Source organism: Rhopilema esculentum, unplaced genomic scaffold (assembly GCF_057945365.1).
Source record: "Rhopilema esculentum isolate cy_ngs unplaced genomic scaffold, ASM5794536v1 HiC_scaffold_34, whole genome shotgun sequence".
Taxonomy (NCBI): domain Eukaryota; kingdom Metazoa; phylum Cnidaria; class Scyphozoa; order Rhizostomeae; family Rhizostomatidae; genus Rhopilema; species Rhopilema esculentum.
The window spans coordinates 978,264-993,261 of NW_028300845.1; the positions used below are offsets into that span (position 1 = coordinate 978,264).

Below are 14,998 nucleotides of genomic sequence, written 5' to 3' on the forward strand. Positions count from 1 at the left end.
TCATTTTCTGATGCTCTTTTGTTCACGTTGGGGTTGTTGCTTGTTGTTGCTGTTTGTCGTCAAGGACCATCCTCTTTTTCGCGCAAATTTTAAGAGAGGCTTCCTTTTATAAGCACGATTCTTTCTTGAACGGCGACATTTTGTAGAGGAATTGTTTTTATCATAAAGCTTTAAGGCAAGGTAAATGTTTTGATGATATGGCCACTTCGTACATATTCTGTTTCTTCAAAACTTTCCTTTTATTCTTGTTTTGCATCTTGATTGACGAGAGACCAAAAATGCTAGCTACAACTGCCGGGTGTAATTTATTAGCGATTTGAATTCTCGTTGTTTGTTTGTTTATTGACACTATTTCTTGCTCTTTATTAGATTAGCACACTACTTCTTGGCAAAACTGCCTGGTTTCTTTTCTGAGGGTTTTAAGTAACTTGGACTGCTTTTGTAAGCAGCTGATGCAACATACCAAACATAGAGTTGTAAAGTCACAAAAATCTTTTTTTAGAATTTTTGAAATTTTTTCCCATTTGCGGAAAGAGCATCATAGAATACCTCTGAATCTGCAAAATCAGGTAAAGGTATTTCGAATTGGCTGAGATATATCCAGATGAGCACAAACTCCTGTCTCATCAAACCTCTGTAATTTGGTCTCATTTTATAACTTTATGAACTGAGCCAAAATAACAATAACCCGTTAGAAAACTTCAAATCTTCTATTGGTCATAGCTCACCTGATTGTTGACAAATTTAACTGATTTTGCATATATGGGACTATTTTATGGTGTTCTCTCGTGTTAAGTGGTCAAAATTTGAAAGTTCTCAAATAGTTTTTTGTGACGTCACACTTGAGAACTCTATTGGCAGTATTTGAAATTTTGATAAGATTTTTTTTCAAATTTGGAATAATCTGCTCAGTTGCAGCACAGATTTTTTCTTTATAAAGTTCATCTTCATAAAAATGCTAACGATAAGAGCTTATTTTGTGCTTGTTTACAAATGCATACAGAAAATTAAAAAGCAGTCTGTTTGAAAAAAGTTTTGTAACCTCATTATTCTTCATCTCAGAACTTAAGTTATTTAGAAATCCTGCCCAAAGACCAGACTGCAAAGTTTGGGATGTACAGGGAAAGCATTCCCTGTTAATTAATTTTGTCCTCAAATCTCGTCCACACATATTTTAAAATATAGATTAATCTGCAAAGTTGCAGCACAAACATTCGTGCAAATTTTGTGCACAGCCTTACCACAAGACTTACAAATGCTATTTAAAAGAAAATTCCTACAGCTTTTAACATGCCATTTTGCAACATAATTTTTTCCCCTGCAAATGTAAGCACAAGGGAATAATTACCTGCTCATAAAAATACTATGCAGCCTGTCGAAGACACAGGAAATTGTAAACAGCAATTTTGCATAACTAATAAGCAATGTATAATTTCATAATATGAGTCATGCATGACATTAGAATTGGTGAACTTTGCATAACTAATTACATCTTATATTAATACTATCACGAGTCTGTTCCTATTTTTAAATCTTGACATTTTGCAGCTGATATGTGGACAATGTTATTTCTATTTGTTAGTCCTATAATTTGAGCCTGTAATAAGATAGCTTTGTTGAGTCTTTACTCTTAGAATAAGCTTGCTAATGTAAATGCCATTTAAATTTTTATTGCAGATGGCGTATCGCTTGATGTCCAGTCATAGAGCATTTTTCTCTCCATATTATATTGCCGGTAATGCATCAAAAGTCACTTCAATGTTGACAAGAAAATCAACCTTTGATGTCCAGAGTCAACAAGAATTTGAAGAAAAAATATTGCAAGCAGACAAACCAGTTGTTGTTGATTTCCATGCTTCGTAAGTTGTACTCAGTTATTAGTAAAAAGATTACCATTGATTATGGAATAATTACAAAACTTTCTAAAAGGAGAACTTACCGCGCAAAAATAAATTTTGCTAATATTGTAGTTTGTGACAAGCAAATTCTGGTATCAAAAAAAAATTTTTAAATCACAGTTATCGTTTTTGAAATACAAGCCTCTAAAGTTGACAAACGACAGTTGTTCCGACAATTTGAGACTTGAGGCGAAAATCATCACAAGTGGGCGCACAAGACTTTTTCAATGGACTGGGACTCTGAATTGTAGTTTTATTACATATATAGCGCTCCCACGTCGTCCAATGGCTCAATAGTGACGATATTATGAGCAAAGAACATACTGGAAGTACAAACTGATATGGAATTTCTGTTAAAAACATTACTTTTGCTACAATTTAAATGAGATCAGGTATCGTAAAACTAGAATTTCATGTCAGTTTGTGATGTCTTTGTCCAGACTGCTTTGTCTGTCTAGCCTAATGGGGCTAATTCTCTCAAGTGCCTATGATGACCTAAACGGAATTGCAAGTTACCAATCATCAATGTAACATTGTATGAATTTATTTTAATGTGTCAAACACGGTAATTCTATCTCGATAGTAAATACTAAAGAGGGCTTGAAAGCTTGAATGTCATTTTCACTGGGCATGAAGGGTTTCGGAAACTGATACTTAGGGGTTGAAGCAGTCAAAAAATCTTGATTTACGAAATAGACTCTAAGCTTTTAGCAGAACTGCAGTGGGATTATCCTGGCTGTGATGTAATTGACAGATAAAAGTGCAAATATCAGTAAAATTGTGAATCTAAGAAAAAAATTTTAGCAGATTTGAAGTCAGCGACACATTCTGCATCAAATGAGCCAAATAAATTTATTTTTGCGTATCAGTTCTCTTTTAACCAGCTGCCATTGATATCTTTTCATGTCATTATCAATTATGATCTGTTCTGTACCAAATAGAAAAAATGTGTGGTGTTATTGATGGTGTGGTTCAAAATTGCCCAGTTTTTCAATTATATTTTTTTTCTCCAGTTGGTGTCAACCTTGCAAGGCCTTAGCACCAAGGCTTAGTTCAGTCATGGAATCCTATTCTGACAAAGTTGACTTTGCAAAAGTTGATATTGATGAATTTATGGATATTGCAATGGAATATGAGGTACATACGCAATTTATTTAGGCCTCTCACTGAATGATACCAAGTTGTGCCCAATATCCCTCAGCTGTTATTTCAGTTATCCAATAGAATCTTTTTGGAATAAAGTCATTTTTGCCTTCCATTGTTTACTTTTTGGCTTGTATGTCAGCAATAGAAAGTGGGTTGACATTACATGGTTTGTAGACTTCATGAAATTACTATATATTCCAAATTTTGTGTATTCATGCATCACTTTTCCTATGATGATTGTCAAAACAGTATTCCTTTTTAGCTTTCATAAACATAGCTATGACATCTAAGCTTACAAATTCAAGAGCACACTTTGAAAATAGAGCAAATTAATGGTTGATGTTAAAAAATTGATCAAAACTGTTTCAGGCTAATATTCTAAAACTTGTGAGCTTTTCTCTATTAAGAAGCTTGACCTTACAAACTTGTCTTTAATTTTTCTAAGTAGCAAGCCTGATTTCCAAGATCTCTTCTTTATTTTCAAGTTTTGGGCCAACATTCTCTTTCTCACAACTGTAACCTGTTTTCCAGGCGTTTTCTTTCAACATATGCTAAAGCCCTCACCAGCCCCCTCCCCAGATTATTGGCCCAGGCTATTGGCCACCTTCACAGAAACATGACTCACCCATCAGAGCCATGAAGAGAATTTTAAGGAAAAACTAGTTTTGTGTAAATTTACAGAAATACTGTAATTTATCGCAGTTTTCATGAATGAAATGTCAAACTGCTTATAAAAGCAAACCTTCATTTGTCAGGAATCATTATTACAAGTTTGTTTAAAAACTGATGGTCATCATACATTAACAAAACTAAACACAAGGCAGTTGTGGGCATTTAATACCCTTAGGCCCTGAATGGAATGTTAAACTTCTGTAGCTGTAATTTGTCAACTTCTTATATTGTTGGATTATTTTTGCTTGTAAAAACATTTTAACAATGTTATTGCACTGCCTGCATAATCAAGCCTGCTATTGCAATTTTCCAAAATTTAAATAAACAAAGTCAAGAAAGCTGTCACAATTCTCAGGAATGTGTTAGAGTTTGACCATCATTTCCTATCCATGAAGATTCTAAATGTTGTATGTAAGCTCAGTCTGTAAATAAAATTTTTGAGATGAGTCTGTTTTTTATGTAGCAAAATGTTTATGGTGGACTGTACATCAAAATGTCTGATTTCGTTGCAAAGTTGCTAGGAATATTTGAACGAAGCTTTTACCTTATCAGGCCTCATTTTGCAGTAAATAAAAAGTCACTTTCATTGTAACAAACTTTTTTCCAACAGTTTACTTTGCTATTAAATAGTAGTTGATAACATATTTTACAAAAGACAATAAAAAGCTGTGCTAAACCCCTATCTATTGTGTTTCATTTTTTATCTCAAAAAAATCCTTTTTTAGGTTATGTCAGTTCCAACGGTTGCTGCCTTCAAAAATGGAAAATTGACTGATAAATTTGTTGGTCTTATTGAGAAGGAAAAAATAGAAGAGTTTGTGGGTAAAGTGGCTTCTTGAGCTTTAGATAAGACCTGTTAAAGTTTTCACTGAAAAACATTGGAAGATGGACATATTGTGAAGTTTTGAGTGTCATCAACAATCCATCTGTTTGTAAGCATTAATTGCTTGTCGCGTAAATCATTGCTGCTTTCTGCAAAAAGAACCTCTTTATTCTATCCCACCTTTTACAGATATGCATCTTTTCATGAAATATCCAAATTTTTCTAGATAGTATTTGCTTCTGGTTTATGATTTCAAGCGCTAGAAGTAGCCTTGCCACGTGATTTTTCACTAGGGAGCTTACCCCCTTTGGCCTTCCCCCTAAGATTTTTTTATACTACCTGCAATGTGTCTTCTTATCTGATTTAATTGAGGTAAAAATTGATCATTAGCATTGTATGTGAGAAATATTGCTTAAATCTATAGCTGAAGTTAATGTATTTATCAGTTGAAGATTAATTCCTTTTCTTTTCTGATTGACTTCAAGGTTTTGTTGTTAGAGAAAGAACTGTTAGTAATCTATCCAAAATTAAAATTGTATAGTTTTGATTCAATTTCTGATTTATATCTATACATTTCAATCATTGCAAGAACTTATTACTACTGTCACAAATTTTCTTCGTATTTTACTCTTAGAACTCTGGACCAAGTAAAAGATACGCTACCAAAGATTTTGAAATTCAAAATTTCAAGCCTACCTCGTACCTCAAAATTTCTTTGTTATTCTAATTTGCAGTAATTCAAATACGATTGTAAAAGTGGGTCACAAAAATTTGTTCGTATATTGTCGATGCTGAATCCAAATGTTTCCTTAATCATAATTGAAATATTTCTTGAAATTATTTCATAATTGAAATGTTTTCTGAAATCTTTATAAAATTAAAGAATTTAAGTTAAGTTTGGGTTCATTGTAAATATATCTTTTGTGATTCCTATCATTTTTAGTTTTTCATTAGAGTGTTTCCAGCCCAGTTAACGAGTGTTTACTTAAGCATTTTTTATCTTTCAATTGATTCTATTCTACAAACAAATTAGATACCGACAATATTGCTTTGCCTACAAAAGTAATGGTGATTCTGAAACTAAAAAGCGTCAGTTCATATTATGTACAACTAACTATTAGATTACTTGATTATTTCGTGTAAGATATTTCGTTTTCTCTCCACCAGTTCGAGGCAAAAAGTTGTATTTACACAGCAACCACCACTGTTCACACGTTGATATTCCCTCAACGACTTTGGTGACTTTTAGCGGTGCTTGCCCGTATTCTGTTTTTGTGCAATTCTTCGTAAAATGGCATGCAACGCTCAATCGTTTGCATAACTACATTTGGTAACTTCTCTTCGCCTTTCTTTGAGGCATCGATCTTGGATTTGTTGGGATCCTGTTTCTGAAAGCCTGAGCTTTTCAGTGCGTTTTCATGCCACCCTGCCCACACATCCCAGTCTGGCACTGGTCCTGGCTCCCATTCCAGAATTTTCTTCTCAAACCTGGCGCCAATGCCTTCACAATATGCCTGCATTATGCCTTCAGGATCTTCCAACAAATCGTCTGCATCAACTATGACAGGGCACTTGTCTATGTGCTTGACAACAAATGTGTATAGCTCATACATTTCCCTGAAGCCACTTTCCTTCGGGTCAAAGTAGTCCCATCCCGTTAGCTGTTTGTTCACAGATGCAGCGTGCAGAGACGGTATTGTCTTCTTTGGGTCACGTATGAGGAATGTGTGCTGGAAGCTGCTCATTCCGTCGCCGAGTAAATCGTTGAAATGGTTATCAACAGCGTATGCCATATCTTTTGAGAAGACCAAGTCAATACCGTCGTATTCTTTGAGTAGGTTTTTGCCAATGGCCCTGTAATTGTGCACTTCAACAGGAGTCTGGTTCTCATACCGACTGCTTTGTCGCTGCGGCCCAAAATAGTAAGCCCACGAGTAAGGCTCGTGGAATATCTTGCTGTTCTCTAGCTCCATTACCGAGCGTTCGAATGCAGTTGAGACGCATCTCGGAGCAGTCCAGAGAAAAACTCTCTTTGTCATTGTAATTCGCCGTTGGTCTTCTCAGCACTTCATAAAACTCTTCTCAGATCTAGAAAAGACGCTTTATAATTTTATTCTGTCCTTGTTATGAAGTGTTTAATGCAATAAGCACACACCAGATTTAGTGAACCAAACTAGCTTCGTAGTTACGCTGGTTATGCATAATTTGAGTGCCATTGCCGCCAACAACAAACACAACCATAGAGATGAGATAAAAAGTCCTATCTCTATTAACTATGTTGAGACTTAAAGGTGCTGTTAAGCGGGAATAGGACTTAAATTTTCATTTTAAAAGCATTACAAAAAAACAGAGATGACCAGCCGAGAATTTATGGGACCTGAAGATGGAATTGAATTTTTAAAAAAGCTTTAATTTCGGTAACTTGGCAGTTCTACAGTTTTTGGATTGGTTATTATAACGATGAACGAATAGAGTCATGGAATCCAAATGAAAATTCGGGCTGCTTAATCTAAGAACTCAAGGACGTTGGACGGAAAAACCGTACGAATTTAGGGGGAACGATGAGAACAGAGCCATGCGGGGACCTATAGGTATAGGATATTGCTGTAAACTAAGAATAGGGCTGTCCTTTTGTTTTGTAACATCTTCGTCCATAGAAAGATGAAAATTGTTTACAGCTCAAATTAATATTTAGGAATGATCTTCCAAGGGTTATAGGGAACAAGGAAATCTTTATTTTTTAATTGGACACAGGAACATCTCATGTTTTAACGGAGATCAAGGCAACGTTTTGGCAAGATCTTGAGGGTTTTTTACAGAAAAATTATTGGAAACTGAAAGACTTTTTAAAGAAATATTTGAAAACGTGGGAACACAGACCCTCTTGAGGACCTCTTTAGAAAAAATTAGAAATTGATGTCGAACAAAAGCTAGCATTTGGCCTATTTTTTTATTCTTAAGTGATTAGTAGCGTACAATTAACAAGGAGCGGTCATGCAGGATCCCAGTAAAGTGATACAACACTCATAACATGAAACGTAGCATCAACAGCCAAATTGCAACTCAATCAAACTCAAACTGTGTCAAATGGTTCTGTGTGACCCAGTGGCGGGCTGGCTACCCTTTGACCCACAGGGAAAAGTAAGCAAAAGGGTGCCAATAGGTGTTAAAGTTGCTTATTTTTGGGGCTTGTAGAACGGGCCCGGAAAAATTTTGCCATAATTCATCCTTAAAATCCTTTGCGATTGAAAACACCCTAATTAGAATGTCGGAACGATTGGCATTGGCATGAAGAAGACTCATTGTCAAATTGACTGTATTTGAAACGTCTACACGGCTGGTCAAATTTGTAGGTATCTAGTGACGTATTGTCCTCAATTTTATGTACCAAATGATGATATGAAATGATAGATTTTGAAAGTTGGACTAAAAATCAAAGCCCGTTTTCAGTTAGCGAGACACTCCCTTCCAAGACTTTATAAAGAAAGCAGCTTCTCTGGCCTGGGAGACGAGATTTTTTTCGATTAAACTCGATCTCAAAATCTTTAAAAATTTGACGAAATATGACTTCGTTTTCATCAAACGGTAACATAAATTTTCTTGAAAGTTTTGCAGTATATCATTGAGAAATGTAAAGGGGTGCCTCAGCACCTGCTAGCCTAATGACTATGTTGCTCCTGCCTCCACGCCACAGTTACATATCATTTACAAAAGATATGATTCCAGTTCATCAGCGTGCGGAATTATGATCAGGTATTGAACATGTGCTTAAACTGAAGACTTGTCTGAAAGATATCTGATAACATATCTTGGACAATGGATTTTAAGAGATCTTGCTGCCATCCTTTTTGTGCAAATTGATGATTTTGCAGATTGATAGGCTCCCTCTCTATGAGAAACTGTGCGTAGAAATGGTAAAAGGATAAATAATTTCTTAAGAAAAGGCACAGTTCCTTGCCGGGATAAAAATTTGAGGAAAGATTGGAAAACGTTAATAGCTAGTTGTAGATTTGAAACCAGTTTTTTTCAAAACAGCAGGTTTAACTTTCCATTAAGTTTCCTAGAAGGTTCTTACATGAGGGTATCAATCCTCAACAAATTCTGTATAATTTTTTTTAAAAATTGGTCAGGATTTTTTATTTCAGTTAGTGATAATTCCTTTTGGTGCAAAACTCCTGGTTTTAACGTACAAAAACCAGGATGCCTATGAGTTGCTAGTTGAATTGCTAAACATAATAGCTTGCCACGGACAGGAAGTATTGTCCTTAGAGGAGATAGTTGATGGCTCAAAAAAAAAGGACTATTATTCAAGAGAGACAACACAAGGAATATGCACATATAACGGCAATATTTGAAAAATCCCCTTCTACCTAAACAACTATTTTAACAAACTTTAACAAATGGCCATTATAACCGTAATAACCATAACGTTTGTGTAAATCCCCCCTCCCCATCTCTGATTGCATAATATGTGAACGTTCCCATACCCAATAGCCAACACATCGATAACTAGTGAAAATCCCTACTACCCCCTCAATAGAAATCGAATTAATCCAAATATTGTGCACTTGCTTGAAAAAATTGCAAGCTAACCAAAATTACAAGACGTTTTATACTCTGAGGAGTTTCAGTCAAAAAAGCTTCTAGTATGTTTAAAATATTTTCTTTTTTGAAAGTCATTATCAAAGCAAAATATGTTCTTTACAAGGTTTTCAGAAAATCTTGCAGAATTTGCAGATTGGGAAACTTTGCATTCAATCTTAATATTGCTCAACTTAAAGGTAAAGCTAAACTTTTTATGCAAACGTACTTTGGGCAATTGATGTTTGTAATCAATTTTAGTTCTCTGCGAAGATTAGTTGCCTTTTGAAAATTTTCATGTTTTTGAAAAAAATAACTTGGGCCAGAGGGCGCACCGGGAAATTTCCCGGTGTCCCGGTGGGCCAGTCCGCTTCTGGCTGTGACCTGATCAGCAGTTGTTGGCTTTAATATCTGATACAAAGTATCAGAACGTATAGATAAATCAATATTCAATTTTGATTCGCTAAACTTATACACACTAACAGAGATAGTAGACTCAAAAACTCTTTTTTTGGTTGTTATTCTCGTCTGTGTTAGGGAGCATTTCCTTCGTTGACCCGGGTGAGTTTTAATAGGTGACTAATTTGGCTATGTAACAGTGAAGAAAATGGAATAAGATACATGGTCTTCGGTGATTTTTTTCTACTTGCTGTATTGATTTATAACGTGTCCCTGCTGTTGTCTAAAGACAAAGGATTATCAGTGCTCTGAAAAGTTATCTCTCAAAAATCAATCATTTTTCACTTTCACTGTTTCAGTCCGCATTATTACTATCACAGACACCAGTTTACATCAAGACAAGGATTATACCCTCCTATCTTTCCAAGATAAATTAATGGAATTTGTAGTTTCTATTGAGATTTTGCCGCACTTATTCTTTACGCGTAACAAGTCTTAGCAAAGCTCACAGTACCATTCTAAAGCGCATTCGAACCTTGCTGTTTACATTCAACCGCATCGTTTGTATTTCAACATTTTTTGCCAACGGTTAACAGCAATGTTTACGGAATTTCGGATAAATTCATGTTGTCATTTCGTTGTTAATAACATTCCTTGAGAAATGAATTGATTCCAACATTTTTTAACTTCATTGTTCCTTAATATTTTTCTAGTATGCTGAAAATAGAATCCAAAAGAAATCATGTCATTCAGGAGACGTAGAGTTCTTCATTGCGCTATAAGTAACAGTGCGCCTTTTAATGCCACCAACCTAGCGATAATTTGTTTCCAAACGACAATTAAAGCAAAGGCAGGACTTCTTTTAAGATGAATAATACAATCTGCTGTCCTTTGTTTCCCATTATCGTCTTGATGAAGAGCTTTGCTAATAGCTTGTCAATAACTTTTGCCTCGATTCACCTGTTCTCATTTGATTTATTGAATACTTCTGGTACAACATAGTGAAATTCCTTTAGCGAAAAAGTTTTAGAAAGTTCGTTTTTTAGTATTAGAACACAAAGGAAGAAGCCTCCCACGTTTTGCATCACGAAAAAAGCTCCTGTGTGCCGTCAAGAAGAAATGTTCTTCCTTTTTGCATTGCTTATGTTCTTAATCAATTTTTTGTCTTGCAGCTGCAGCTTTGAGTTTTGATGAAGTTTAAAGTCATTTTTGCTCCATCGTTAGTCATTTACCTTGACCTATCTCTGTAATGAAGATGATAGCGAAATCGCAGACAATTCTTAATCTTGATGTTTAATGACATCGTGATATTTTAGACGGAATGACTGGCAGTGTACAACAGCTCTGCATGTTAGTTGCTGGATTTCTACAATACCCTATACCTTTCAGAGCGCTAAGAAAACGTTTCTTTTTCTTTACCTATGTGGATGCTTCAAATTACCTCTAGTTCTGTTACCAAGGGAAGATATAACATAATTACAATGATCTTAAAGAACTGTAATTTGACTAGGTGCAATACTTATTTGTTTTATACTTGCCTTGATTTGACGTTGCCTTTTAGTTAGCTCCAGAACCAGTGAAGGAATGTGGTAAATGCAAACAGCAAAATTGCTATTACCTATTTATGCATTACTTACACCCACGCAGGCAAAGTAGATTAGATCTTTTGATGGCGAAATTCATTAATCTTGCATATTATAAGCAAAGCTGGGAACAGATGTGTCTCTCTTTACCTGTTTTCATTATTCATGCGTTTTGAAAAGGTGTTGATCTTTAATGACCAGTTTTTGACAACATTGGATTTCAACAAGCTAAGGAATAACTAATTTGAAAATCATAATTTGCAGCAGATGTGCAAAGCAATGAATGAGTTCGGAAACAGCCTGGGTTTAAGCGTACATGTGGGTGCCTTTCTTCAGCATAACTCAATACGTTTTTCCCTTCTAGATTGAAATAATGCTTATCGCTTTGACATTGGCTACAAGCGTATTGAATCTCTGAATTAAGAAAATGAACTTCAAAGATTTAACAAGCCTGAAGTTAATCTTCTCAGTGTTATAAACATAAAAAAAACCAAAATTAGGAGGTATCCGAGATGCCTCTGTAAATATTTTCAAGCAAGCAAAGCAAAAGACTATTTAGCCAGCATACCTGAAGGAGCTGAATTACCAATATTAAGTCGAAGGGTAATTGTGGTATCATTTGACGTCAATTTTGTTCCATAACTCATCAGAATCATTTCAGAAACAAAGCTTCGAAAATAGCATATTTAAAAAAGATTTTGTTGACAGTTTGCCTGCCCATGAGTGTATTAGAACAGAAGAAGTTTCACAAGCTATGATTTTATTGAAGGCAAGCTTCATTGTGATCTTCGAACTTTGTACTTGTTGGCTTTCTTTCTTGTCTATTGTGTTTTGGGTAAACCCTACAAACCTGGTTTCGAGGAAAGTTTTGGATTTATATAAGGTAGGGTTTGTCGACAACAGGTTACATAATACAACAAGTTATCTTTTTCTTTCAATTATGAAAAATCAAGCAACAATAATTCCTTCATCATCGTCCGCCTTCTCCGCCTACGGCAGATTGCGCATCAACATGTGACAATTGTCCCCATAAAGCGTTGCAAATTATGTCATCTGCATGATAATGGCAAGGCTATACCTGAAATTTATCGAGGTTGAAAATTCAGGTATTAAAGATCAATGTAATGAAAGAAAGTAAATCTATGTGGAAATATTGGTCTGTTAGAGCGTTAATTCTGCACTAAAACAGAAAAATATCAGAAGTTTTGTTGTGTTCCCTAGTTGCCAATTCAGATTTGGAAGAAGACCAGAAAATTTCTGGAACATTAATAATAGGAAGAAATTCGTTTGCACATATTCGGTCCCTTTAGTAAATTTTCTGCACTAAAAGAAAAAAAAGTCATTACTTTGCGGTAGGTTGACATCAACAATGCAACTTGAACTTTATTCTTCCTACTTTCCCAGTTTCTAATCAACCCTTGAGGCAAATCAGTGGCGGAGTCAGATCAGATAAACTTAAAATGTGCACGCAAAATTAAACCAATGGTAATCTTAAGATTTGAAACGATTGACTCTGCTTTAACAGGACTAATTTAAAATGGACTTTAATTATAAAGGAGACGTTGAATTCTTCAGAAAGCTACCGACAAACGATTTTCAAAATCCATAGGTATTTGAAAACATGTGTGATAACATTTTATAATGTAGACATGGTAAGACTGTCATTTGTCAATCGGATTATTACTAAAGAGTAGCGTTGAATCTTCTCAGAAGAAAAAATCTATGACGTAATAACAACATCGCTGCTTTGTGGCAAATAAACATCAAAAAACAGTTTGAAATTCAGTACCTATCTCGGATTATTGTCAATCCGAAAACAGAAATATTTTATGTAATCGCCCCTCTTGTTTTCTTTTTCATAAATTATTCAGACTTTTAAAAGCTCTTTTAATCGTAAAATTTTCATCTAAATCATTGTTTATAAGAATATTGTAAACTTTCAAAACAATTAATTTTGTAAGAACACTGCTGAAATTTTTTCTTATGGCATAAAAGAATTGGAAGGAAAGGCACCTTCATATTGAAGATGAAAACAGAGATACATAAGAAGAGCATCGAGAATGCTTAAAACGCACATTTTAAATTGCTATAAAACTTATTTTGTTATTTCTTAATTGCCAATAGTTTCGGCTTAAGAGGAAGAAATGAGTGAAGATTTGAAGACTTTGATTATAAGATTCGCAGCTGTTTTGTAATCGTCCGTAAAACTGTTGATAAATGTGAGCTGTTTGTCGCTGGTTTTACCTTTCGCAACGTTTCTACTAGATTGCTATATCAAACCGACTTCCAGGATGACACGTGTATCTTGAGAAGTTTACAATAAATAAAACAGGCCTTGAACACGTCTATTTAATGGTTTACCGCATGCCTGCTATTTATCTTTCTCTACACTGCCAACTCTACAATGGTTTACCTGCAGCAACTCCATTCTACTCCATCCAAAGCAGTCTATTGTATGCCTGCTTGTGCAACAAAGCATATGTCTAACATCAAATTGCTCTCTAGGGGCCACTATACTTTAGAAAGTTGCTTTTGATTAAAATAGACCTCTTCTTTCTGTTTTCTAACAATGACATACAAGTTTTCAAATTCTTATAAAAGTATTGAGTTGATTAAAAGCTAAATTACTAGCAATCTATATAAAAGTGTCATTAAAGCTGAAAGAGTTTCAATAATTGGTTAAAGACAGCCCTTTCAAGCAAAAGACTTTATAGATGTAGACAAAACAATTGTTTTGAACTTCCAAAACAAAGAAGAGAGTCAAACCAACTAGCGGTAATTTAGATTGGCACTGACAATACAAAAATTATGCAGATAATATTGAGCAAGCTGCGTATTAAATGAAGTCATTAAATACATAATCAAGTCCCTTTCTCATTTATACTATTATACAGCGTTAGATACAAAAATTTTCTTGTTACATAATATCTATAAGCATCATCGTTCAGAAACCTACAATTTTTTAATATTCTGCAACAACTTTTGTAGATGATTCTACGGCCTAAACAAGTTTCATATTCAAAATGTTAGCCTGATTTTTTTTCAGTCATACAATGAGCCTGCAAATATCACTTGGTTTTTAGATAAATATTTTTTCATAACGTTGAAATAGACGCTCACCTGCGCACAACATCTTCAATATTATAGTACGAAGAACAAGCATATTAATTGTTTTTCCTGCCCTCTGATCTTCAATTTGACCTTGTCAATTACTCTTACCGGATGAGATGAAGAAGCTGAGTCACCAAAATTCACAATAAAACTGCGAATATATCGAAAAGGTGATTCCAGAAGTGCGAATAACAGTAGAGAAGAGAAAAGTTATTACCATGTGGCCAACGCATAGAAACGACTGAATCTTCATGAAATTAATCATGGTGTCGTATCTACTACAATAATGTTATTGAAATGTCGTATTTCAGCGAACGAAAAAACTCTAGATAATCGTAACATGCAAAGTTCTGAGAACTTACTGAATGAAATTTGTGAAGATTTTCAATGCCAGTACTACAGTTTAATTTACTAGTCCTTCAACAAGATGAATGGATAGGATACTTGCTGATACTGTAATCTTGTGAAAAATCACCATTCTTACCAGAATTTATCACCAGAAATTATCACCACAAAATAATCAGATATTTTAGCAGCCATGTGATAAAGTCGGACAAATTTTTTTCAGCTTTAAAATGTCATTCATAAAAGTCCAGGAGTATTTAAATGCCTTTTAGGCCAAAACAACTAACAAAACATCTAAATATTTATCAGCAAAATCTGTATTATTTATTTGTATTATTTAACCAAATCTAAAAAATTTGTATTATTTAGCCAACTTCGTGTTTGGATTTTGACTGTCAAAACGGCTAAATGGCAGCCCTGCCTTTGTTAACTAAGCTTAA

The 14,998-nt window shown here is 34.6% G+C and overlaps 2 protein-coding genes across 3 annotated transcripts; one reads left to right on the forward strand and one right to left on the reverse strand.

Moving 5' to 3' along the window:
- Window positions 1-86: 86 nt before the first annotated feature.
- Window positions 87-5,865, forward strand: LOC148957318 (thioredoxin, mitochondrial-like). Of its 2 annotated transcripts, none has more exons than XM_089115538.1 (4): window positions 87-180; window positions 1,678-1,859; window positions 2,912-3,035; window positions 4,442-5,865. In XM_089115538.1, exons 2-4 carry the CDS (start codon window positions 1,678-1,680, stop codon window positions 4,553-4,555), a joined length of 420 nt encoding a protein of 139 aa, XP_088971664.1. In that variant the 5' UTR covers window positions 87-180; the 3' UTR covers window positions 4,556-5,865. The 2 variants fall into 2 exon arrangements, with proteins under 2 accessions (XP_088971664.1, XP_088971665.1); XM_089115539.1 differs by having other exon boundaries at window positions 108-175.
- On the reverse strand, window positions 5,766-11,212 carry LOC148957319 (uncharacterized). The gene is made up of 2 exons (XM_089115536.1): window positions 11,058-11,212; window positions 5,766-6,627 (listed from the first exon to the last, which is right to left on the reverse strand). The coding sequence occupies exon 2, from the start codon at window positions 6,576-6,578 to the stop codon at window positions 5,766-5,768; it is 813 nt and encodes a 270-aa protein (XP_088971662.1). The 5' UTR covers window positions 6,579-6,627; window positions 11,058-11,212.
- Window positions 11,213-14,998: the final 3,786 nt, after the last annotated feature.